At 43.1% G+C, this 26,273-nt stretch overlaps 1 protein-coding gene across 1 annotated transcript in view; it reads left to right on the top strand.

Moving 5' to 3' along the window:
- Nucleotides 1–22,727, top strand: part of bckdhb (branched chain keto acid dehydrogenase E1 subunit beta) — a 59,109-nt gene extending 36,382 nt beyond the window's left edge. The window contains exons 9-11 of the mRNA XM_030101959.1: nucleotides 6,664–6,750; nucleotides 19,564–19,714; nucleotides 22,284–22,727. Of these exons, the coding sequence (XP_029957819.1) occupies nucleotides 6,664–6,750; nucleotides 19,564–19,704 (228 nt within the window). The 3' untranslated portion in view covers nucleotides 19,705–19,714; nucleotides 22,284–22,727. The remainder of the gene's footprint in view (nucleotides 1–6,663; nucleotides 6,751–19,563; nucleotides 19,715–22,283) is intronic.
- The last annotated feature ends 3,546 nt before the right edge of the window (nucleotides 22,728–26,273 follow it).

Here is a 26,273-nt window from a genome sequence, read left to right as displayed (position 1 = left end):
GCACGTAACCGAGCCTTCCTGTTCCTGTCACATTTTGATGGACGGCCTGAGAGATGAGGAGGCGCGTTCGACGGGAGCACTGGGACTCACGGCTTCGAGCGTATGCGAGCGAGCACGGCACGTTTTGCTTCTGTCACTGCCGCTTTTTTTTTTTTCTTCCCCTCTCAATGAATTCAGTGGTGTAAAAATAAAGACTCAACAAGTAAGCACTGGCAACTTCCCCTGGAAAGATTCTCGCATGTGTTTTTGAAAGCTTTAAGAGGACATTATGTGATTCTGCACCAGTCAAACCACATCCCACTTTAGCTTCGAGCATGGACTGTTTTTATTCACTTTTGTCTGTACGCTCGAGTTTCAGAATGAGTCAGTGCTCCGTGATAACTTCATACTGTATAAATATTCTCCTTCTTTTCCAGATCTTTATATGAACGTGTCTCACCTTGCTGCTAAGATGGCACTTTGACAACAGGAAGTTATGGCGACCTGTGAAAGGAACTCGCTACTCCTGTCAAAGGAAGGATATCAATCAATCCGAGATGCAAATCTTATGAAAAGTGGTGTGTGTGTGTGTGTGCTTACATGCAGTGTGTGTGGCTATGAGGCATGTGTGTGTTTGTGTGTGTAAAAATGCCTTTGTGGGCCTCTCCATCATTCTGTGTGTGTGCGAGTAAGATTATATGCCATGGGAGAGTGACATTTCTGACCTTCGCCTCTGAGGCCGCGCCAGGTCATTGGCCAACCGCCTCTGAGTGATGAGGCCGCACGGCGGAGGGGAATAGAGCTGCGGCTGAAAGAGACGGGCTTCTCTCAAAGCAGGATGGATTTGAGGGATGGATCGTGGAAGGGGCGAGTTGGTAAAGTGAGTGAAAAAGATGAAACGGACTGGCGCTTTGGGAGGGGGGACTCAGTTTTGAGAACAGAGCGACTCCCGAGGACGTGCTCAGTGCTGCTCACTTGGTTTGGGTGTGTATGGGAATGGCAGTAAACATGACATTTCCCCTGCAGCCAGCGGAACGACTTTGGCATCAAATGACAGCCCTGCAGCACAATGAGTAGTAAAACTGTAGCCGCCAGGGCAGCAGAGCAGCCAGCAGAGAGCAGGAGCCCTGGAGCTTAACCCAGCGCCAGGCCGTGCAAACAGAGCACGTGAGATTTTCACTCCATAAAGACAGGAGGTCAACTCACAGGGAAGCAACAGTCTTTCAAGTGGAGGCCCTGGACCGCTTTCTTTCACCCGGATGTCAGAAGTTTTATGAGCTGTATAAGATTTCGGTTCATCCATCCAAGCTTGGATTATGGGAGGAAGACGGAGTGCCCGGAGGAAGACGGAGTGCCTGTAGAAACCCAAACAGGTTCAGGGAGAACATGCAAACTCCTCACCGAATGGCCCGAGACCGAATTCAAACCCAGATCCTCTCACGGTCCTAAAGACGATGCCATCCTGCCATCTTAGTCACCAAAATCCAAAACAGTGATGAATCTGGTGCACCGAAATGATGATTCTTAAAGTGAACACGGCTCCAGGAGTGTTTCCACATTATTGTCTGAGGCAGTTCTAGCCATAATGACAAGTTTACTGATTCAGAGTCCAACTCTCAGAGGAGTTGTTTGGTTTTCTCTGAAGCTACACAGGAATTAATGTTTAAAAAAGTTTTTTTTTTTTCTGAAGAAAAACAAATCGAAATGTATAAAGTCACAAAAAAACCCACAGCATCAATTGTAAGAATTGCAGAGATTTTTTTTTTTCGTCTTTTATTCCGTTGTTGAATTTCATGGATGAGTTTTTTTTTTTGTATTTTGGATTCACGGTGAGAAGACTTTTAAAGATCGTAAATAAAAAATAGACTCACTCTGAAGGTGTTCTGTTTTGAGTATTGCCAGCAGATCTTCATCCCTACAACCTGGATATAGGTAGATTGAATTTTTCATCCCTAACCCACAGTCAGCGTGTCACATCGTTTATCACTTTTAGATTTCAGTTGAACTGAATGCCCTCAGATTTTTAACCAGTTCGGTCCAATGAGGTTTTGCGCCGAGACATTGACCGTTTGACTTTCCCACATGTCTCCTTTAACTGGAAGGCTGCTGGTGTTGAAGAATTAATTTCTTGACTAAAATAATTAAAGCTCTTGTCCGGAGTTTCCGTTCGTTTCCAACGTATGTATCATTTTTCAACAGAGCTTAAATGTGTCAGTCTGGTTCGATACTACAATATAATATTAGCATAAAGCAATATAAAAATTTATTTATGAGCCCCGCCTTCGTCTCATAGACCCCCATGTTATCCGAAAAAGCGCCGGTCAGCATCAGCCAATAGACTTCGAGCTTCCGCATTCTCTCGCTGTCAATCAAAGTGTGCGCAGCCAGAGAGCACGGCCGCTCGCCCAGGCAGAGGTGAGTAACGCAGCAGCCGGCCCGCTCACCTCGGATATATCCATTGTCTGCTGAACATCCACCGTAAACAGCTAAACATGTAGGATGCTGTAGGACTCAGAGGCTCTCATTTTCACCCGACAGATAATAGCGTGCACAATTAAAGGGGCGTGGCTTGGTCGCTCATGAAAGCAGAGGGAGGGCGGAACCTCGAGACGCTGGATTAAAAAAAAACCTCTCTCTCTCAAAACTCCGGACACAAGCTTTAAGCTTCTTGTGATTGTTGAGACTTTAAAATTATTTTTGGTCAGGCTTTGATCAGAAAGTGGCATGCCATGCCTTTTAGCATGATCTTTATCAGAACACCATTGCTGTGTCTTGTGATGATACACAGGACAGTTATTTAAATCCACTCAAATTGAACCTTTCAACTGCAGAGTGTGAATAAATAATACTCGAGACTTTAAAGTCAGTGGGGATGAACTCTCTTCTGTACCATCAGTTATAATAAAGTGTTGAAACGCATCACTACAATATGAAATTCCCAGTGGAATTTTGTAGAAGTAATTTGAAGGGGAAAACATATTTTATGTGACTATAAACATTGGGAGTGTCTTTGAAAATAGACACGCTATAACATCTTTTGCTCTTATGCCCTTTAAAGGAAAACGGTCAATCTCATGCCTTTCCTGTGAGTGAGAAATGCTTTACAAACCCAAGAGGAAGAACATTGAATTGGAAGCACTTATCGTTAGGTTTTGCACAAAAAAAACAAACGTGAATTTGGTTGGAAATAATAGAAATACGGTCTTGAGCCCTATAAAGGGTTAACTGACAGGTGCACAAAGCACTGAGGGAATGAATCCCATGTGTAGCGCCATATATACAACTTTGGTTACATAATCTAATTTCAGTGGGATGGAGCCAGTTCATTCAGGGAGGTGTGTTTACATGACAGGATTTCTCTCAGATCAGTTATTTACCCAGATTGCTTTAGTGACAGTATCCTGAGGATGAATTGAAAGATTCATGAAGTGTTAAACTGTACGGTCCTCACTGTAAGCATATAATTTCTCCTTCTTGGATGCATCTAACCGATCATCTCCTGACAGTGTCGAGTGGACTTCCTCTAGGGCGCTCCACCGCTCCATTAAAAGTAACTGCGTTTCCCCCGAGCTTTACCAACATGAAAGGTGGCTGTTACGGGCAAATAAGAGGGCTTGAGGACTACAGGGGAAAAAAAAAAAAAAAGGTCAGACCACTTGACGAGAGTAAATGGTTCGGTCTCCTGAAACCCCTCCAAGAAACCGGAAGCAGCTGAGTTACAGGCTACAGCCACAATTACTATGTTGAAGTTGGAGCGCTGCAGCAGTCTCCCGTCACCGACGTTAAAATGACCGAGCCTGTGTGTGTCTTTTTTAATGTTTCTTGAAACTGCGCGTAATTGAACCTCAGGAATTGAGGTGAGTTTGACTGAGCTGGACAGCTGAAGCGAAAGGCTGGACTCGGGCAGCAAAAAGCCATTAGGTTTGCCCTTCAGTTTACTTTGTAAAGTGGGCTTTAGAGCACAGGGAGGACTGAAACACTGAGACTGAACTACAGAATATCAAACCACCTTTATTTTATGACATGATTTCATATTCAAATTTGTGAATGGTGAAATTTTGTTTGGATCATTTAACCTGCTGACAGATTTCACATGTAGATGTGTCTGTTTTATTCACTTTGGCCACAGGAAGGATGTTCATGCCTTTGTCAAAGTCTTTGATCCACTCCAAAAAGAAACAGAATTGAGCGGCATTCTGTCAAATTGTTTCTAAGATGTTAATTTTCTGTTTCCATGTCTCATTCTGCCTCTTTAGTTCGGACTGGCCGTACTCTCATCTTGATAAGCAGGATTCTGGTTTCCAGCTGAATAATCACATTGCCTTTAGGGACCCTTGTTTGTTCTCCTCAACAATGAGAGACAAATTTGTGGTTTTCTTATGAGATGGCTATCGAAAGGTCCAGACCATTAATACTGATTAGCTTTTTTTTTCCCTCCAGTGTAATTTGGACATGAAACTCTTGTGTTTTCCAGCAGTTCAGTTTGACACTGTTATTAAAACGGTGTGGCTTCAATCATGTGTGTTATTGCCCTCCTCTGTCTTGATTGGGAGGATCCAAACAACCATGCCATGCCACTGGAGACATTGAGAGCTTCTGATTTCACCTGTCGGGTACCTGTATGTGTGGTTGATGTAGCGGGTGGAGCTTCAGGGTGAGGTTGATACGGTGTGATTGTGCAACGAAAGGAATTTCAGCTGAGCCATATATGAGAATTTTAAGAGTCTTTAATTAATTCCTCCATCGGTTCTGGGACTCATGGTCTGAACATTATCGCCTACTGTAGTACTACACCTGCTGCCACGTTAATGTCCCAGACATGACTGCATTTTTCCATTTTTCTAACTTATTGTCATATTGCATGATGTCCCACAGCATTCCTGCAAAAGCATTCTGAGCTCAAACACACTGAGCCAACACTTTCCCAGTGACTCTCACTTCTGGTTTGAGCAGGATAGATTCTGCACAAGTCAGTTAAACGGGTAATGATTATCCCATCCTGCTCCTTAGTGTCTGAAATTCTTTCCCACAATATTGTAAAAACAGCGGCAGGTTGGTTTTGTGTCAAACATCTGAAGAATGTGCTCTTGATGCAGCGAGCTCCTTGCTGGGTGTCCCCTCAGAGAGATGACAAACGGGGAAACCAGGCGCTGCTGTTCTCGGTGGAAATCAGAGGTTAGCTAACGCAGGCTTTGTGTATATATTTGTGTAAGACGAGGGGTGGGCTTAGCATCCGGGCGGGGTAGAAGATTGGACTCTGTTTGTTCACTAGACCTGAGTGACTCATCGGGCAAAAGAAAACCTAACGGCAGCATGTCATATCAAGACATCGCCCAGCGCTGAGCTGCCCTCCCGCCTCCGCTTCATTCTTCCTCACTGTGCAGGTCATTGTTATTGTCTTCCAGTGTTGCTATTAACTTCCACATTCCTGACAACCATGTCATATAATCAGTGAATTTTTGCAGCGTGAACTCGATCACCTCTGCTGGGTTGCTGAAGATGCAGCCTCATTAAAAATCTTGAACTTATTTTTACTTTGATTTATAAAACTAAGAACCTTTTCGATGCAGCCCATCCTGCACATACAGAGTCCCCAGTGTGGCCCGGGGCACTTTGGCACTGCCGTAACAACGCTGACTCATTTAGCTTTCAATAGCAGGGAGTGATAGTGGCACTCGTTGCCACAGTTATTTAGCGCTTGACAGCCAAACCCGGGACCTCAGCAATGTAAACATTCGCCGTGTGTGTGTGCGGCTGTATTTAAAGTGCTATATGTACACGCAATGGTTATTTTCAGCAGGTTATTCAGTTATGATGGCAGTTGGGTTTGGTTTGTGGATTTGAGGAATGGGGAAAAAAATATGCCATATTCACCCAGTTGTGTATGGCGCCACTGTTTTGGTGGAAAATCCTTAAAGGTAGAAGCTCACATTCCTCTTACTTGCATTAGTCTCTGCACACTAATTTAAAATCTTACTGAAAATTGTAACATTTTAAAAATAATGCTGCCGAATATGGAGGCATCCAGAGCAAGACGTGTTGGCCTGATGTGTTGCTGGATGTCGAGGTGAACTGGTTTGCTCTGTTCTCTGCTGTAGAGAAGCAGACATAGCTTTGGTCTGGACAGTTGGCAAGTGTGGATGAGGATTATAGTAGAGCAGTGGTTTTATGTTGTGGCAGATAACGGGTGGAGCAGAGGCATCCTTCTGCTGTAATGTCAGGTTACAGAAAACCCAGCTGCGAATGCCTGAAAGGCTGAGACCTCTAATGTCCATGATTGTCCTGTTGGCCCCGTGGACCAGCCTGAGTCGGCCCTCCAGCCCGTTCTGTTGTGTCATATCCATTTTGTGCAGACAGAGAGGAAATGCAGCAGATATATCGTACCAAAGCAGGCGCAGCGTGAACCGTTCGGCTCTGGTAACACCCGTCTCCTGGTCCACATATAACCTCCAAAGTGGCACCTCCAGCATCTCATACATCCAAAACCTGGTTCTACCGAGACACAGCAGTGGATCTTTTAGATCAGATTATTATTTTTTAATCACTTTTCCTATTTGAGCAATCGCTGTGTCAGACTGAATGATATAATCAGGGGGTAAATTTCACCTGATATTGTCTCGGTCGTAAAGATTTTTGTAAGACTTGTTTGCAAATGTGCAACTAAGTCACTTCTTTGTTTTTCAGTCGGTGGTGAAAACCGGACGCCTGCTCATCAGTCACGAGGCGCCAGTCACAGGAGGCTTCGCTGCTGAAATCAGCTCCGCGGTGCAGGTGAGTCTGGGCCGTGCATGTTGGAACATCTATGATGGAAAGTTATTTAATGTCTATTCAGGCAAAAGCATCACCAGGACCTATATCACATAGCCTTAGGGGGCCGTCTTCACTTTCTGTGAGTTTGCAGCGGTGTCAGAATATTGTGTGAATATGTTTTAACTCTTTACTGAGTACAAAAGAGGAGAGCTGTTCAAACTCCAAGACCCACCCTGCTGGGATATGTGGGAGAGTTGAGGGGTGACACAGAGGGTAAACACGCGGCGCAGATCATGTGTAAGTCGAAAGGCTGAGTGCCTGCCAGCTCGTCTGGCTCTTATCCAACACATTCAGCAGCTCGAGCTGGATTGTGACACACAGCTCATAGAGGCAATCAAGCACTTTAAAAGTCCTGAGTCCTCAAGTGCTGCAATTTGCATTGTCTTTCTGTGGTGTTCTCTTCATTAAAGCTGAACTCTGATGCAATACTCAGATTTTTTTGGGGGGGGGAAATCCGCTTCATTGTTTTGATTGTAAAAACAAGAAAAATTGCTAATGTGTTTATTGGCATGTGTACTGCAGGAGTTTGCGAAGACTTGGCTGCACTAAATATTCTCTGTGGATTTGCTATCATTACGACTTTATGATGTTTGTAGCTGAGAGGAATGGATAATATTCTGTTGGTTGCTTTGTGACTCAGACATTATGAAGTCTCATTACTACAATAATGTTTGTTGGCCTAATAAGGCCTCTAAGTGCTAGAGAAACACTGGGATGCCGTTTGGGCTATAATCGATTAACGGTTGGATATCCAGTGTTAGAAAAGCTTTGTTTGTTTTACATTCAGTTTTCTTTCTTGGAAGGATGCACATAAAAATGTGATCATTTAGAGCATGCACATTATTAGCATGTGCTTAATATAAAATATATGTTCATTAAACAGCCTCCTAAGCACAATTGTGGATAAAAGGAAAAATTATGTTTGGATTCAGCATATATAACTTTCTGATGTTGTGCAGAGATTACAAGTATTTAGTTTTAAGTGACTATATATTGATGTTTAACGGTGAAAGTTTTAGAAAATGTGCCAAAACATCAGCGGGAAAGCCTCCCTTTAAAATCATAGATTATCCCTCCATGTTCTTTATCTACTTTACCCAACTTTGAGCTCATTTTCATACACATGGTCAGTTTGGGAGACATCAAAACTGTAATTCAGAACTGAACAGCTGATCAACTACACCACCATGTGACTTGGTATCACCCTTAATTAAAAGTAAGAAAAATCAGGAGGGATAAAAATCCCCTCACGGAGGTTGTCTGATATAGCAAACAGTCTCTGCTAATATGGTTTGTTGTCAACATGTGTAAAGACTCCCACATTAGTAATCACTGACATATAGAAGCTAATTCTGTAGTATTCCAGATGAGTTGGCCAAAAAGTTGGAAACAAAAGAAAAACCAAGCATGGAGAAAAAAAAACAGGTGACCTTTGATCTGTCATCTAAGATCATGGTTTTTTTTCCCCCCCGTTTGTATTTCTCTGTTGAGGTAGTTGACATACTGCGTGTAACTTCCTATATAAAGCTTGTGAAATACTGCTTGCTGCAGGGAAATGCAGGTCTGGACACTGTAACCAGGACATGCCCAATACAGCTTATGACATCTTCTGAGCTTTGTGCGATGCATGACTGAACGCCGAGCCCTCCCCGTCCCCGTCCCATCGTACTAATTGCGTCTACTTTTGCGTAGTGAGGTAATTATCTTTCTCATGCTGCGAGTGCCGCTCCTCCGTATTCAATAAGCAATTTGTCTCTCAACAAAATGACATCCCTCCCATTTATTGGCCGTCTCCTGAAATGTCATGCAGCTGATTGTGGGGACGACGCTGCCTGTGATACCTGGAACTGTTTCCTCGTTAATGCGAACAAGTCGGAGCTCCGCAGTGGGCGAATCGATCCTCATCTCCTCCTCTGTCAGTCAGATGTTGCTCCCCCCCACCCCGTCTGCGAGGGCTTCAGTGGCCAGTGACTCATCGCCCCTCATTTCAGTGTTTCCATGTTTTCACATTGTGTACGAGTGACGTAAGCTGTTGGCGTTTCTGCTGATTGCATTGATGCGCGGCTTTCTCGTGGCCCCACGCGATTTGGACGTGCTTTCTGGCGGAAAGAAAAGAAGAAGAAACCTTTAGAACCGTTGAGGGCTGTTCTTTAATGGGATGCAGCTTCACTGACAGCTCGCCGTCACGCTGAAAACCACGATGTGTTTACGGACATGCTAAAGAGCTTTCTCATAATATCAAATAAAAGATGTCACCGCTCATTTTAGCCGTCAAGCCTTTCCTCTCAAAAGAAGTTATAACAAACATTGATATTTTATAGATTGGAACATATGCAAATTTGTGGGATTAGAAAAAAAATGTGTTAAACATTGCTTGTTCCAGAGCAGAGACCTGCCTGGTCATTTCACACAATTGATCAAAAACTTACCTTCACCTCACCTCTAAAGGTTGAGACATCAGATTAAAGTCACATACAGTCAGTAATACAATACTGACTGCATGAGCAGAGCAGAGTGAATTATGCTGCTCATGGTATCCATTGTAACGGCAGTGAATTAGAACGACCAACAATTAGCCTGCAAAGCAACAACGATCCCCAAAAGGGAATTTATCCATTTGTTCATATTTGCAAACTCTCCTCGCCGTCGTTCTAACGTCACCATTTGTCTTTCTACTGATTGGCAATTTTCCAGGAAGCCTTTCTCAGCAGCGTTCAGCTAACTCGGATTTAGTGAGTGTGTTTTGACCTTGGGGGTCATCATATTTTCGGTGCTGTTGGTGATGTGCTTGAAGCGGTTTAGCATATAAATGGCTTCAGTGACGAACATCATCTCCAGGCAACCACGGGAGTCAGAACAGCCTCTTTTTCAGTACAAGTGCCTTCAAATTTGGCTAAATGTGTTTTCTCACTTTGGCCGTCTTCCAGGATAAACTTTTAACATTGTAATATTTAAAATGATGCATTTAAAATCCAGTGTCAAAAAAAAGTAAATGGATTCTTTTTTTTAACAATTTTATTTCAACATTCATACATTTTATTAAAAGCTTTTTAGTCTGCCCTCTAGCGTAGTGCAGTCTTATTGGCAGGAGCGCCTTGTGGTCTGAATTATACTCATTTTAAATCAGCAAAGGTGAGTGCTCCATCATTTTTTGGCTAAGACATACTTCTAACACTCTTCACAGATGGAAAAGAAAAAGCCAACAAAAACATTTCAGAATATTTTTCCTCATCATAAAAGCAGTGCAGCACCCACCATTGACTCACCCAACCAGAGGTGATGTTAATTTTATTATTTATCAATGTTCAAATAATTATCTCTGCTGGCCTGATGATGAACAGACGCATTACGAAAGGTTAATGATGTGACATTTTCAAATGATCTGATCTGTCTGACTAAAGTCATATTTACTCATCCTCTGATCAGATAAGACAAGAAAGTTTCAAGCAGTTGTCACACTGGAGATAAATGTCATATTTTTCACTTTGGTATTTATAAATAGAGTGAATGGTTAATATATTTGACAGCCACATATTAATAGCTTTGTGGATAGTTAGATCCTCCTCTCACAACTGGCTTCTTCTTCTTTTTTTTTTTTTTTGTTTTTGTAGGGTGAATTTGTACCCAGGAGTTTAAAATTAAAGGAGGAAAATGATAGGATGGTAGTTGGTGAAACTTGTATAGTCTGGGAAGTACTGTTTAAAGCTGACTCTGTTATTTCTGGACTGGATGACTCCAACTACTACCTACCCCAGGCCTCCGCTCGCTTGCTGGAAGATTCATTTATGGCTTTGATTTTCTCTTTTGTATTAAGAACAAAAGAGTGTTTGGTAGATGTTGGCAAACCTCCGCCACCATCAGGCTTTGGCTGCAGCCTCAGCGATTTAAAAATGTGTCACTGAGTTGGCGCTTCTCTGGATGTCTGAGGAGTGCATGGGACCGGTCGGGGCAGGAAGAGCTGCGGCTGGAGACGCTTCTCATGTGGACCACAGGGATGCACAGACAGGAGTGGTGAATCACACGCTCACGGTTTTAGCTCTACATACCACTACAAGATGTGACTAAAGGCAATTCGCATTCCCAAACCAAATCATGAATTTGTGGTTTGTTTGGTTTTTTTTTTTGGTTTTTTTTTTTGGAGGAAAGAAAAAGACTTTTTTGTTTTTTCAAAGAGACATTCTATGTAAGCACATGAAATGTTGGCCGCTACCGGAAAAAGATGTTCATAAACTCCACATATACCAACTTCTCTGATAACTTCACCTCTCGTTTACTAGAAATAACCCTCTGTGGTCGAACTCACACAGATTCCAGTGCATGGTGTGGCCTTGTCACAGTGGGGGTCTTAGCGTTATATATGTGAGGCCCTGGGATCATTTTCATGATGTTCCATTGGCAGTGCTCTCCATCAGACTAGTGTAATTTGAACTAACATAATCCAACGTGAAGCTGTGGGTGCTGAGCTGTGGTTCAAAGGCTCCCATCAGTGTCAGCTGTGGATGAAAGCATCCATCTCTTCTCCCATAAATGCCTCCTCAGTCAGAATCAGACTCCTGGTTGCTTGGCAGGGTCCTGTGAATGAAAAGCAGCTCAGTGCTCGGGGCATTGTGCCTCGCTGTAAAAGTTATGATAGCACCCCCCACCCGTAGCACAACCAGCGTGTCCTTCTTCATCAGGGGGATACACTGAATTGCCTTCAAAGGCCAGTGTTTATACAGGAAAGCTTTTGCGTGAGTTCTGAGGATTGGATGCAGGCGGACGGCATTTTGTAACGGCATTATGGACGTTGTACAGGTAATGAAGGTGGTCTGCCGCTGCTCATTTCCATCAGCCATTCAGATCCCGAGGCCAACGTTATGATGACCTTTTATCTGCCGACTTCAAAGTTAATGTTCACCTTTTTGCAAGGTTGTTGAAATTCCTGTGCTGCACTGTCGAAATAGCCTGGAGGCACATTAGAACTGAAGGATGAGTTAAAGTCTTAATTTGCAGTGACAACTCTGCTAGACCCCAACATAAACTCCAGAATTAACTACTGAGAAATCAGTCCCATTTTTACTCTTCATACAGAAAATATTGTACGGGGGAGCCCACTGATTTTATGGCTTGACAAATTAGGTGTCCTGTGTGCTGGTACTGGATCTAAATATTATGATGTCTGTAATCACATGAAAAGACAGAAGAATTTGAGCCAGCCTACATCCAAAGAGGATCTGTGCTTCATTCAGGAAAGTGTCATCCATAACCTTCATATAGAACTAATCAAGGATTGCAAGTTTACCAATAACTGAAGCTGTTTATGTGTGAAGGGTGGTAAATAGTGTTCTTTTCTCTCCATTCACTTTGCATCGTGTTCTGTAATTCATATCTTATCATTGTGGCCATCGTTACTTTACAACATCTTGACTAACACATTGACACAGTGCTTTATATAATAGGGTCTGGGTTGATTTGAAACCAGGTTCAGATATAACGAGCTGTTTTTGACTTTGTCTTCAACTCCGCCATGTAACACGTTTAATCCCACTCCCGGGGAATCTGGAGTGTTGAAGTCCTCCGTCTATGAGACAGATAAGCCTGCTCATTGTGCCTTGCTCAATTTTGTTGGAGTCACCTGGAGATACTGTTGCGCTTCATCCTGACTCACTGTTCGTTCAGGCCACTTCTGTTTTGTTCAAGCTTCTGTTTGATCAGCTTCCCCCGCCCCCTGCATTTCCTTTATTTCTTTGTAAAACACTGTGCATGCAAACCTTGCGTGGTGATGCTGCTTTATGAATAAGTTTTCCTTACGAAAATATTTTTAGTAAGACATTCTACATTGGACCACACGGTGGCGCTGGCGATTAGCGTTCTTGCCTCACAGCAAGAAGGTCCTGGGTTCGGGCTTGGGGCCTTTCTGTGTGGCGTTTGCATGTGGGATCCCTTTGGGTTCTCTGGCTTCCCCCAACGGTCCAAAACATACATGTCAGATTAATTGGTCACCCTAAATTTGGCTGTAGGTGTGACTGTGAGCATGAATGGTTGTCCGTCTATATATGTCAGCCCTGCGATAGACTGGCGAACTGTCCAGGGTGGACCCCGCCCTCGGCCAAAGCAGCTGGGCTTGACTCCAGCCCCCCGCCACCCTGAAAAGGATGAAGAGGCTTTGAAGATGGATGGATGGATGGATGGACATTCCACATTTATAAACAGTTTTTACTTTATTTACCCACCTCACTGGGGGGGTATGGGGAGAAAACTGGTATGATAGAGATGTGTACCAACTAAATATAATTGGGTTCACCTCCATGCGAAACATTGGCTCTGGAACTAAACCTTTCAGTAAAGGAATTGGTCTCGTTTCTGCTTGGGTGTTGGACAGGGTGAGTGGCACTGGGCGGGTGTTCGAATACTCGCAGACCCCCAGATGGTGGTTGGCCACACAGTTGGAGTTTGTTCCGGTGGATGAGAGGTTTGCCTCTCTGTGGTGGATTTGAAACCTCTGTTGCACCAAACAGCAGTATTTTGGCGTTCTTGGAGTCAGTGGTTGAGGTCCTGGAAAGGGTATCGCCAACACTCTCCCTAGTCTTACTGAGTGGCTTCAACGCTCTCGTTGGCAGTTACAAACTGAGTAACCTGGAAGGGTTAGCACCCCATCTGAACCTGAGCATATAAGTCTGCTTGCTACCAGAGCTGCTTGGGTCTTGGGTCGATGATCGTCTTCATGTCGTTTCTCCTGACCTGCAACCATACGGATGCCTGAATCAGCACAAAGATATCGTCATGCTAAACTGGCTACAACTGTGGTGTGGAAGGAGATCGGAGGAGCTGTGAAGAGCGACTTTCTGTTAGTCTGAAAGGTGCTCCTGGGCACTCTGGTGGCTCAGGAGAGGTAGGAGTGGTTGTTCTCAAGCTGTGCTCAACAAGTGACGACTTTATTCAAAACTGGTAGAAACATTTTGAGGATTTCCTGGAACCAAGAGACATTCCTCTCTTACTAGGCATTAGGCTTCTGGGGTGACCTCGTCCATTTCCCTGGTGGAAGTCACCAAGGCAGTCAAAAATTCTTTGGTAGCCATGAATATTTTGGGGCTGTCTTGGTTAAAACACCTTTATAGTATCACGTGAATCTTGGGAACAGTACCAATAATATTCAATAATTGCATAAAGTGTAGACAGCAGAAGGCACCGTCATTTAACAGTGTTATTAATCATATCATTAATTAGTTACAATTTGACAGCCACTGTCACCTCGCCACAATTCACGTCTGGTCGTTGAATTGTAATAAACCCAAAACAGTCTTGGAGTATTTCTACATAGTCACACTCATGAGCTACACATCGTCAGACCTCCAGCTTCAATGATGAGCCACGTAAGGTGCAGTTTGCAAACATTATGAGCCGTCACACACCCAGCGAAAATGGTCACCATTGAACCATTTGGCATGCGAGTGTAAATAAGTAACAGTACATCAGCTGACCACCCACAGGGACGTGAACCATGCGTGTCTGAGCGTCACTGGTGTGTCTCTAGAGACAACATCAGAACTCCGTTGTATCCTTTTTTTTCTTCAGCTGAAGTTGAGTCCATTTGCTCTTAGCTGATTTAGCATGTAATATTGGCACTTTCCCACCCCGTCTAGCTGTAACCCCCAATCTGCGGGTGTCTCTGACTACCTCCGATGTTTGTGTGACAGGATGTGATCCTACGCTCATGCTGTGAAGTATTTTTAAAGCCTGTGCCACTGCAGGACACCGGCGCTTCTACTGCTGCCATGTTGACATATTTTTAATGTGACATTTAAGCACGCTACATATAATGATGCACTTCCCATAAGATAAACATTGATTTGAATGAAACCCGAGCAGTGTGGCCTTCCCTGGATTCAGCTGTGGTGGCAGGCGGGCAGGCACACTACTGTACTTTACTCCCACGTCCACTAAATGTATTTAGAGGAGATTACAGATCTGATCCAGACAAAAGAGCAAACTCCCTGTTACTGTCTGACTGGTTGTCTGTAGTCCAGCACAGAATAGATGCTAAGGTTTCTTCTGAGAGGATGTGAAGGGCTATACACTGTCTCTAATCAAATGAGACAAAAAGCAGGCACCTTGTGGTGTTTGATGTTTTCAGGTAAGGAGAAACTTTCCAAATCCAGTTTCATATAAATATCTTAGATAAAAGAGCTCGTTCCTTGCATATTCTGCTGTCAAATGAATAATGTTTAAAAAGAGATATTCTGTCAAGCCTGCACCGAAGCAACTTTATGGATGGATCCTCACCTGACAACCTGAAATGTTATGAGTACAGCAGCATTCCTGCAGGCCATGTCTATTCAAGTACGCTCCTGTTACCTGCTGATGTTCAACCCAAGTTTGCAGCCTTCCTGTGACTGACACTCAACTTTGCTCAAGCCAAGCCCCTCACACCTCTGCTTGCTCCGTGCCAGCTGCGGCGTTCATTAATGATACTTTAATGATCTATAAAATAAAATGAGAAAACATTTGATCGGTTTCACGCCCTGAAGATATCGTAACCCGAAGAATGCAGTCACATATTATTGCCTGCTGCGGGTAACGTGAGCAGAAACCAAACTTGCCTGCTGCCTGCAGCATTCGTATCATCGCTGTTCACTGGATGCTTCACATTTTCAAAGAATCAGCTTTTCATTATTCAGAACCTGTGGCTTTTTTTTTTTCTTTCTTGGATCTCATGCATTTTCTTAATAATTAGTTGTCTCTGATTAACCTGAACAAACCCTTTAGGTCATGAGCTTTTTTCAGTGCATGAAATAAATCACAGGCATATTAAAAAAAGAAGAAGAAGCAGGAAAAATACCAGCATTATCTTCTCGTATAGCAGCAGTGCAGTGGAGGTTGCGAGGATCTGCCACAGCCTGTTCGTGAGAATCTGTTTTATGTTGCTCTAAAGTCAGCTTGAAAAGACGGTGAAGAGGAAGGGGAGGTTTGTCGGACTTGTAGTCTCCATGCAGAGGACATTCATTAAAGCTAATCACAGTTAATTAGCTGGGTGGAGCAGGTTTCCAGTTGTCGGACGCTGGGTCCAGCTGCCAGGCAGATAACGGAGGCAGCAGCAGATCAGGTGGGGCTCCCTTTTTTTTTTTCAGGGTTTACTTGTCACTGGTGCCAAGGTGTGGGATCTCCCACAGTGGGCTGGCTCTTATTTGGCCATACCACCTTGCTGATGCCCGATCCCGTGAGACCTCGTAAGCTAAGCAGGTTGGTACCTGGATGGGAGACCTCAAGGGAACACCAGGAGTGCAGTGTGAGAGTGAGTAATTGGTGGTGGGCGGAGCATCCGATGGCACAGAATGGCAGCCTTGCTTCTGTCAGTCTATCCCAGGGTAGCTGTGGCTTCGTGCATAGCTGGATGCGTAGGGAGACTCAACCCCGCCAATTTTGTAATGAAAAAGTGTCAGTCGTTAAACATTTATGTTTCATCTGTTCATCAGCACCACAACAGCACTGGGAGTCGGTGAAATCGGTACTTTTAGAAAATCAAGCAATGCTGTCTTTGTGAAACTATCTTAATGGAAAAATACAATGAAGGAAGATGGTCAAAAGAGGCTCGATTGTTTTTATCATACTGTGTTCTGAGTGCACTTGTGCATGGATCGCTTATAAAAACTCTGCAAATAACAGTATGATATGTAAACTAGAGCGCTTTCAGCATTTCGGTGATTACAGCGATCAGCCATCCTTTTGTCTGGTCATCCATTTGAACTTCCTTCTATCCTCGATACCACTTTATCCCGTTCATCGTTTTCAAGCAGCATTTTCAAGCTACATGATTTTTAACCAGCAGGACAAAATGAACAGCAGGACATTATGTGAAAAGGCCTTAATGAGGGATGGATAATGTAGGAATAAAAAAATGACAGTTAGCTGGAAAGAAGCACTGACAGAAGTGAAGTTCATTCATTCATTTTCTGCCGCTGGTCCCTTTCGGGGTCGCGGGTGGCTGGAGCCGATCCCAGCTGCTATGGGCAAAGGCGGGGGTATGCCCTGGACAGGTCGCCAGTCTGTCGCAGGGCTGACATATATATACATACACAGACATACAACCATTCACTCACACATTCATACCTCGGGGCAATTTTTTAGAGTGGCCAATTAACCTGACGTGCATGTTTTTGGACCGTGGGAGGAAGCCGGAGGGAACCCACGCACACACGGGGAGAACATGCAAACTCCACACAGAAAGGCCCTGAGTCCCGGCCAGTATTGAACCCTGGACCTTCTTGCTGTGAGGCACAAGCGCTAACCACTGCACCACCGTGTGGCCCCCGGAAGTGAAATGTTTTTCAAAATAAAACTCAATGTAGACAAACAGAAATTTGTAAGTAAATTTTCCAAATAAAACTTTTCATTCTCTCTTTGCGGCCCATTACCAGTCCACGGTCCGATGGTTGAGAACCCATGCTCCAGCAGCAGTAGATTTAAATGTGAAGATGTAGTAGTAGTAGCAGTAGTGATTTATGTCTTGACTTAAATTGAATTAAATCTAGTATTATTATTATTATTATTATCATTATTGTTATTATTATTTTTATTATTATATTAATTTTAAATTAAATTGTCTTTATTGTTAAAAAAAATAAACCTCATAGCAATAAGTGTTTTTTTTTCTTAAATGCTTGACATGTCATTTCTTATATTAAGTAGCATCACTCATTTTAAAATGACTTTGCTTGTTTTGTAGTGTCTGTTAACAGTGAAGCCCTCTTTGTCGTCTCCACCGGATGTGCAACAGACATCTACTTTTACACTTTCCACTTAGCTTTAATTCAAAAAAGTGAACTTCAGCTTAAAACTTTAAGCTTTAATAATTTGATGAACTCATTCAGGGATTTTTCTGGTTCAACTAAAGAGATCCTGAAGCGCTCAGGATGAACAGTTTACTTCAGATTAATAAAGCACCACACTCGCTCCCTGTTACAGCTACTGCAGCTCTGTAGTGAGTGCAAGTTAACCAATCACTGATGATTGTATGCAATTATGCACTTTCACAATGAATCATAAGAGTCTGACAAGAAGAAAGAGGCTTTTTTGTCCATAGCACACTGGATGACTCCTCTCAGATATTGTTTCATGTATTTTATTTTATACTGAATCATAGTTCTAGATTTGTCAGCCTGTTAGACTGGAAAGCTCCGCCTCTAAGCAAAGTGAGCCACACAACAGCTGAAAGCTTCTGATGCAGTTTTTTTTATCTCTCTTCTCGGGCTGTAAAAGCACAAACACACAAAAAAGACGTCTTCATCAAGTCTGACAGTCTTCAGGACTCTGCCAAATGTTTCACAAGATACAAAAGAGAAATAAAAAGGTGTGACACATGCAAGTCTCACCCTGCCAACATGTTGGTGGGTTCATCATGTGGGATTACATGGATGGTTGGATGTAGAACACTGAGTCCAAAAACACCAGCAAGACGGAGGAGAAGTGTTCAGGAAGTGAACCAGGGTTCGGTCGCAGTGCTGCAGAGGGTACTTCAGGTCTGATCCTGCAAAATCTGCGCAGACGCAGCCAAGCGTGTTCGCTGAACTCGTCGGGGGGTTTGTCCCATTTGGAGTGTTTTGACCAGCTTCATTCTGCTGTGTCTCCACGGGAGAAGGTCATATGCCAAAACCGAGACACGAGTCATGGTTGATTTTGCACTCCTGCCAAATTGCGTGAGCGCAGGCTCTTTCTGAGGGCTCCTATTGCTGATATTTGATGAGAGAATGAAATCTTAGAAGAGTTTTTTGAGTTCCAAAGTAACTATTTGAAACTGTTCCGGGTTTGATATTGTTCATAACACTGGATACCAGCTGGTCGTCCTCTAAACTTTTATTGGAAATGTAGAGGGTTATTGCTCAATCATAAGCTTGTAAAATCTTAGGGGGATTATTTCAAACATCTAAATCATGACATGTTACAAATCATTACTTTGCTTTTTAAACACATGTACATATGTACTTACACCTTCCCAATTATGAACACATTCCATGCATTATGGACCCAGGTCCCTCCAGCTATAGCACATATAAACTCACTCCTTCCACACATGCTTACAAACTGTCATTATGTCTTGAAAGAAAGAAGTCAAGTTTATTTAATCACACCCCTCCGTCTCTAACTCACTATTTATTATGTTCCTGAATCCTATAATGCCTGTTTGTTTCCCTGCTGATATTTACTGAGCACTAGCATATTCAAGAAAATGTTACTTCCATTTCTATGACTTTATATAGTTTTTTATTTTGTTTTGTTTTGTTTTTGATTTAAAAATATATATATATTACATTGATCAGGATAGTATGATTAGATTTCGTGACTGAACCTTTACATTTTGTTTAGAGCTGCATGACATCAGGTGACATTTTATGTGCGAGAACATGTTGAGCATTGTGATAATTACGAACAGTTAAGTTGAGCTGCGCTTTTCTTACAACTAACAGTGCTTTTGCTCCTGCACTTGCTTTAAATGAGGTGTGATGGGATGGCTGGAGATGATTTGAACCTGATTCTGACACCACATGTGACGGGATTCCTTCTGGGAAACGTCTCAAATAATATGGCTTAGTCGATGGCACAACTTATTATTGCCTCCATAAATAATCAGCGTTGTCGATAGAGTGATCAAATTCAGATGTAACCGCATCTTGTAACCTGCAGGTGAGTAAAGCTCAGAGGAATCCCAGCCTCACTCCCTGCCTGAATGAGTGCCGATAAGCTCTGTCTGCATTGAATATTTGTCGTCATTTGTTTCCTTTCTTCCTCTCTCCTCTGCAGGAGGAATGTTTCCTGAACCTGGAGGCTCCCATCAGCAGGGTCTGCGGTTACGACACTCCCTTCCCTCACATCTACGAGCCCTTCTACATCCCGGACAAGTGGAAGTGCTTCGAAGCGATCAGGAAGATGATCAACTACTGAAGCGGGCCGGGTACGCCGCCGCTCGCAGCCTCTGCAGGAGCTAATGTACCACTGATCAATTTGCCATTTTCAAACACTTGAAGACTGCCGAGGGCCGCCCTGTAATTTCCATTATTTATTCCAGTTAGCGCAGTTATGATTGAGCCGTGACCTGCCATCAGCAGAACCCGTCATTACAGACAAGAGTGTTTCTACACAGCCGGTCATTGTTCAGTATAAACCTTCACAAGCTGTTGAGTGGATTCTAATCGAGACAACACGTGCTGAGATGTTTTCCAGAGACCCGCAGTCATCGGATTATTCTGTAGTTTTGTTACTCTGGCTTGTGTTTTACGTGTCAAGCCACAAGGCTTTTTGTCTGCTGCTAAGTGTTAAATAGGAAGCTCTGCTGATGGCTGAGTGCAGAGGCGATTTACATGCTGATGAAAACTTTCTTTAAGGGCTTTTAAAATGAGGAATGCTGCTTCTGCTTTCATATAACACATTGTTTATGAGTCTGGACTTCAAGACACCTTTGAATAATTCATTGAGGTGCAGAGAAATCTGAAATGCTTTTTTAGGCTCAAGAAATAGTCTGCGTTGGTAATGTTGCTGAGTTTTTTTTGCTTTTCATGGGTTCATTTTCAAGAATACATGAATCTTAGTGACTTTTTTGTAAATAATGCAGCAGTAGTCCCAAACCTTTATTTTATTTTTTCATAGCTCCTGAGTTTGCCTCAGAGAATAGCGCAGACCTCCGATCTCTCATTTACCAAAACATTAAAGTGAAGACAAACGCCGGTGGACACACAGACTTGTGCAAAATAGAAACATTATCAGTTTCATAGATCTGCGCCAGTTTCACATGGTGTCATAGTTTGGTTTTCTTCCTCATGTAAAAACTAGTTTTCACAGCCTGAGAGTGGATAAAGCCTGCAGTCTCCTGTTTGTGCTGTTAATATAATGAAATTATGGACCTTCACCAAGGCTGTTCTGTTCTGATCTCGCTCTGTTTCAGGAATAATGCACCTTCTTTTTTTAATTTTGATGGAAGTTGTAGTCGATGAAGTCCTGAATGCAGAATATATTGACTGATAGGATTCTGATCTTGGAGCAGCACTGGAAGCTTCTCATCCCCAACCCAGCTCTCTTCCTCCGTCACTCGTCTCTCTGTCATTCATTACGTTTTCATTGTTGAGAACCGAGTTGAATGAAAAGCTATGAAATGTATCCTTTGTTCCTAAGCTTTAGCGTGGGATCTGTGCAGTAGGAAAATCAGCTAAATAAGCTTAAGTTTTTGTTTGTGATTTGGAATAAGGGGCCATCTGGCTTAGCCACTGGCAGGAAGGAGAAATCCAAGCTGAAACAGGCTGTGCTTCTTCCTGGGCATCAACGCTGCAGACAAGAACTGACGTCACTGTTGCTGGAAAAACTGTTTTGTTTTGTTTGTTTTTTTTTTGTTTTTTTTTAATGCAACTCAACAAAAACAAAGAACTTTGTGAGAATTTAAATGGTCAGTCGATCAGGTTGACCAGACGCTCACTTAAGAATTGACAGATTTTCCGGCTAATTTGTTTGGAGCTCATTAGCAGGATTTTCCCAAATGTCTGAAAAATGACTGGTGGTTTGATCCGGCGTTCTAACTTCACACTCCAGACTGAAGCAATTAGAAGAATTCTATGTTGATGAGGATATAAACAAACTTGAAGGAAAGAGCTTCAGTGGATCCGACAGATTTCCAACAGGTCACTCTCCCTTTGGGGCGGTCTTTGGTTTTAGCGGTTGTGAATTTATTGCAGATTTTTAAAATTCATAATTCTTTTTTTAATATTATTCAATGAAAAGCCATCAACATGAATTTTTTTTTTATGAACAATAAGTTCTGCCTTCACTCTCTGTGTCCCTCAAGCATCAAACAGTGCAAAGCTTTGAGCGGCTCAAAGGAAGCGGTAATTATTCTCCAGCCGCTCTGTTCAGAGAAGGTAAAAGGAGAAGTGAACACCTGTAAAACAAGCAGTGAACGACTGAATGCTTCCTACTTTGGGCAAATCACATTAAAAGTTTGCAGCGTTCAAACCAAACGGTCGGACCGTCGGAGGCGTGTCGGTATTTCCGCGGCACGCTGGACCCTCGTCTCCTGAAGCCGAGGACTCCGCAGCACCTGTTTGTGCCGCTTTCACACCTGCAGTCAGACCTGCCGACTTGTAATCAGACCACCCAGGAATGATTGTAGTGGCAAGTTGTTAACAGAGTGTGTTTATGTGTGTATGTGTGTGTGTGTGTGTGTGTGTGTGTGTGTGTGTGTGTCAGGGACATGCCCGGCGGGAGGGTTGTGTAACGTCACACTGAGCATCTCCCTCTGTCTCCTCATTGTTTGCAGGAATATTGAATCATGCTTTGAGGCCTCCTGCCTGCCAGACTCTTGCATAATGCTTTTTAATTGTCAGTGTCATCTTGAGTTATGGTTATTTGAACGCTGGCCTGCAGGAGGAGGAATCATTTATTAGATTCTCGGCTGAAACCAACACGTCACCTCTCATCCTTATCTGCAGCGCCGGTCGCCAAGTTATTCACTTTTGACTGTCTCTCCCTTTTTCCAGAGCCAGTTTCTGGTCGCCATGAACTCCACGCTCTCTCCCCTCCTTTCCTCTCCGTTCATCCAGTCGGCAGAGAGCGGCCAGGAAACGACTGTCAGCTGTCCAATCAGAGTGAGGCATCCAGATGGGCTCCCCGTCCGTCTGCGTTCCCCGAGCTGAAAGACTTTTACCATATCTGTAGGTTTAATGGCCACATTATACGATGAAACCTCTGCAGTACTGTCCGCACAAAGCACACCACTTCATCTAATCTGGAATAAGAGCTGAAATCATGGAGAATGTGTGACCGACCGTCTGCCTTTTAGTGCTGTTACTTTCGATTGTCTTTGACTGTAACCTTTATTTAGTTTGACACCATTTGGACCTTCTTGTATTCTTCTTGTACTAATATCATGGATCTGTGGTTTTTAAGGAAAATAAAGTAATTAGAATTGGTAAAAACACTTTGTTTTGGACTTTACTTGGCAAAAAACAAAATCATGGAAAATGCGTGGAAACAAATAACAAAGAAATACACCAGTAAAGACAGAAATATTTTCATTCTTTTCAGCTACCAGGGAAATGTCAAAACAGAATGATGTTATATTTGCAGTTTAAAACTTTTATTATTCCATATTGGAGAGCTATATTTGATTTCCTTACATGTACATCAGTAAAGCGTTTCTATAAGCGGGATACTATCGAGATCTGATTTATATTTTCAGTATCTAATTACCTTGAATCTGAGTTGAACTCCCTGCGAGTTTGAGCTGGAGCTGCTGCAGAGGAGACGCACTTTAAAATACCTGATTCGATTCCGAATTTTAGAAGTCACATTCAGGAAGTGAAAAGTTTCCATCTATTTAAGAATTTAGTGTTAAAAGTCCTAAATTATAGTTTGGGCAGCTTTATATCAACAGAAGAAGCCCAAACCCTCAGGGAGCTGATATAAACTGGACAAATGTTTCTCTCATTATATGGTGACTTCAAAGGTCTCGGCCCTTCTTTCCCCCTGCTTTGTTTTATGATATTTTTTGTGAGCTGGTCTCGGGTCCTGGAGTCTGTCAGGAACACTCAGCTTCATTTTCCTGCACGTGCTGCTCGGACATCTTGAATCGTAGGAAACCTGTCACCTGAATACAGCAGAAGCTGCTGGAGGAGTGTCTGTGAAACAACGAGATCCTCACCTCAACCTGTGTACGTGTGTGTGTGTGTGTGACATTAATTCCAGATGGCCAAATTAAGACAGAGGGAGTTTATGAGGGATTTCTAACCATTACTTCAGATAATTTAATGAAAATGACAAATTTTATGTGTCTACTTTTAACAAACATACATTTATTTGGTAATTTCTACTTTAGAATACTCAGTAATAAGCCCACAATAATCACCGTCATGTCATAAATGTTTGAACATGTGCTGGATGGCTACAGAGAACTCATATTGCCTTTACAAATCTCATATAATACTTTGATATATACTTTTATTCTTTTCATGATGAAGTACAAAAGATTACTTGACCTTATTTTAATAGGTAAGTCATTAGGAATATTTTTTCGTGTGCGATGGTAAGCCGGCAAAAGGCACGGCCTCCTAGACGAGAGGTCCTGAAACCAGTCTGAGCCGAGATCCTCCAGGAAGTGAAGCCGAGGCATCCATTTCAACCATAAACCATGAATTCCAGGGTTTTTATCATTTATAACTGAGTGTTCGCAGACATCCACATGTTGGGAGACTGATCGTTTTTAAGCTGTTAATAGCTTACATTTCTTTAACCTGATGTTGTTTGACTCATCAACTGTTGCTTAAACTGAGTTTTACTTGTAATTTTCCCATTTGAAGTTTTATCTGCAGTAGCAAATGTTGCAAACACAAATGCACAACGTTCATGTGTAAGAACTGAGAAATCTTGAAGATATCGGGTCACACACAGGATCTCCTCTCCCAAATCCAGCTGTTACTCTCCTCATCAGATCTCAGGTGTTTAATCGATCCTGCAATCCTGCAACTCGTAATCATGACCCCCGTGGTTTTTGGCATTCTTTGGAATCTGTCTCACAGATTCAGCCCCTGGTTTCTCGCAGCTCACTGAAATAGAAGCTCAGCCGTGATTTGTGACTCCACAATTTGTTCAATTTTGGTTCACTTCTACTTGGAGAGACTGTTGTGAGAACCTGAAGCCTTCAGTGCTCAAAATGCTGAATGGATTTCACAGTAAGACAGTAGATGGTTTTTATAACAGGACATATTTGTACTAGTGTACAGGAAACGGATGTTTATAAAGACAATGAAAATGCATGTTATGAAAATTCCTGATTTCAAAGGTTGTCTGCTGTTTCTTGAACTGAGGTTTGAATGAAGAGAATTCAGTGCAGTGACGCTTCAAACCAAAACAATGTGCTCCGAAGCACTGAACCATCTGAAACACGGCTGCAGATGTTAACGAGAACATTTAATGTTGCCCTGTTTTCACTCGTGACCCCGTCGCAGTGACAGATACTTAAATCACTCTTAATATAAAATGTCTGAAGGTGCAGCTTTAATGCTGTAACGGTGCCAGATTTCCATCGAGTGACAAGTTTACCCAAATGTGTTCCTGCTGGAGTCTCCTGGTTTGTTGTGTTCTATGAGAAGCAGGTGCTGTCCTTGTATCCCAGATCAAACTGTCTACAGAGCAGCTGCGTCTCTGGATTACATTTCCACTCGTCTGTCCCAAATCTCAGAAAAGGGGAATCTTTATTTTCTTAATGCATTTTATAAACTCTTACACCCACGGCCTTCACGCACTCGCTGACTCCTCCGGGATCCGTCCTGTCGTCATGGAGCGCGTTAAGACCGGCCGCTCCGACGCACGCAGCCCTGCTGTCGTCTCATCTGTCCGGGCTGGAAATGTGGAGCAGATAAAAGTATTTATTTATGTGTTATTGGAGTGTTTTTTTTTCCCCCCATGTGTTGGGTTTACAGTCCACAAGCGCGCACGCACGCACGCTGGCTGCCGCCGTGACGCTCACTTTCACTCCACTGCTGCCGTGTGTCGCTGCACTCGTCACGCAGATTAAGCCTGTGGGGGGAAGAATAATCAGGCCGCTAATGAAACTGCAGCCGGGGCGTAAGACGGACCAGATGGCCCCCGCGCCTCAAAGGTCTTTGCTTTTTAATTTGCTGGACGCCGACCCATCAGCGGAGTTTAGGAGAAAGGTGAGAACGACTTCAAAGTGGGACTAATAAATTAACAGTGTGATGTTTTCCCCCGTGGCACCGCCGGAGATCTTGTAAAGGGAGGGGATGGAAATGCGGTGCAAAGGTCGGCTTCCATTCAAATCTGCACCGAGTCCCGTGGCTGAAATCTAAAACAGCTATCTGGGAAAACACAAAAAAAATAAACTCCTGAACGTTACCCAGTTTGGCGTTTTCTTTGTGTTATTTGGACATATTTGTTGAGTATAAAGCTCAAGATGTGGACTTTCTGCTTCCAATATGTCACTTTGTAAACAATTTGTGAAAGTGATGGCAAAGGCTTTTGCGCGGCGTGCGATAAAACTGCCTCACCAGTGCTTTCTTTGGTTTCCAAAAAATACACTCGGCTGCTAAATAAAGCCAGTTGGCAGTCCGCATTTCAGATCCTGGCCTGTAAAAATGAACGCATTTGAAATGGCTGGGAAAGATCTGAACGGTTGAATTTCGGGGTAAACGAATCGGAGCCTATCTGCGCTGCACACACAGGCTATCACCATCTGAACTTTCAAAGGCTGACATTTGTAAATGCTTTTGGACTGGCTCATAGCTGGAATGTAATGGATACTTGCCTCTGCACCAAATGCTCGCTCTCTCTCTCTCTCTCACTATCTGTTCCTGTGTCTCATAATCGCTGAGAAATTATGGCCTCACCTTGCCCAATGTGACACCTATCGCACTGTACTTTTGAAACATTTGGTTTCATGTGACATTCACGGGGAAAATGGAGCAAAGAGCCGCCAGGTGGTGAAATAAAGGAGCGAAGAAAAAGCCTTGAAA

This window comes from Salarias fasciatus, chromosome 11, assembly GCF_902148845.1.
Source record: "Salarias fasciatus chromosome 11, fSalaFa1.1, whole genome shotgun sequence".
Classification (NCBI taxonomy): domain Eukaryota; kingdom Metazoa; phylum Chordata; class Actinopteri; order Blenniiformes; family Blenniidae; genus Salarias; species Salarias fasciatus.
This window is presented reverse-complemented; position numbering and strand designations above follow the sequence as displayed.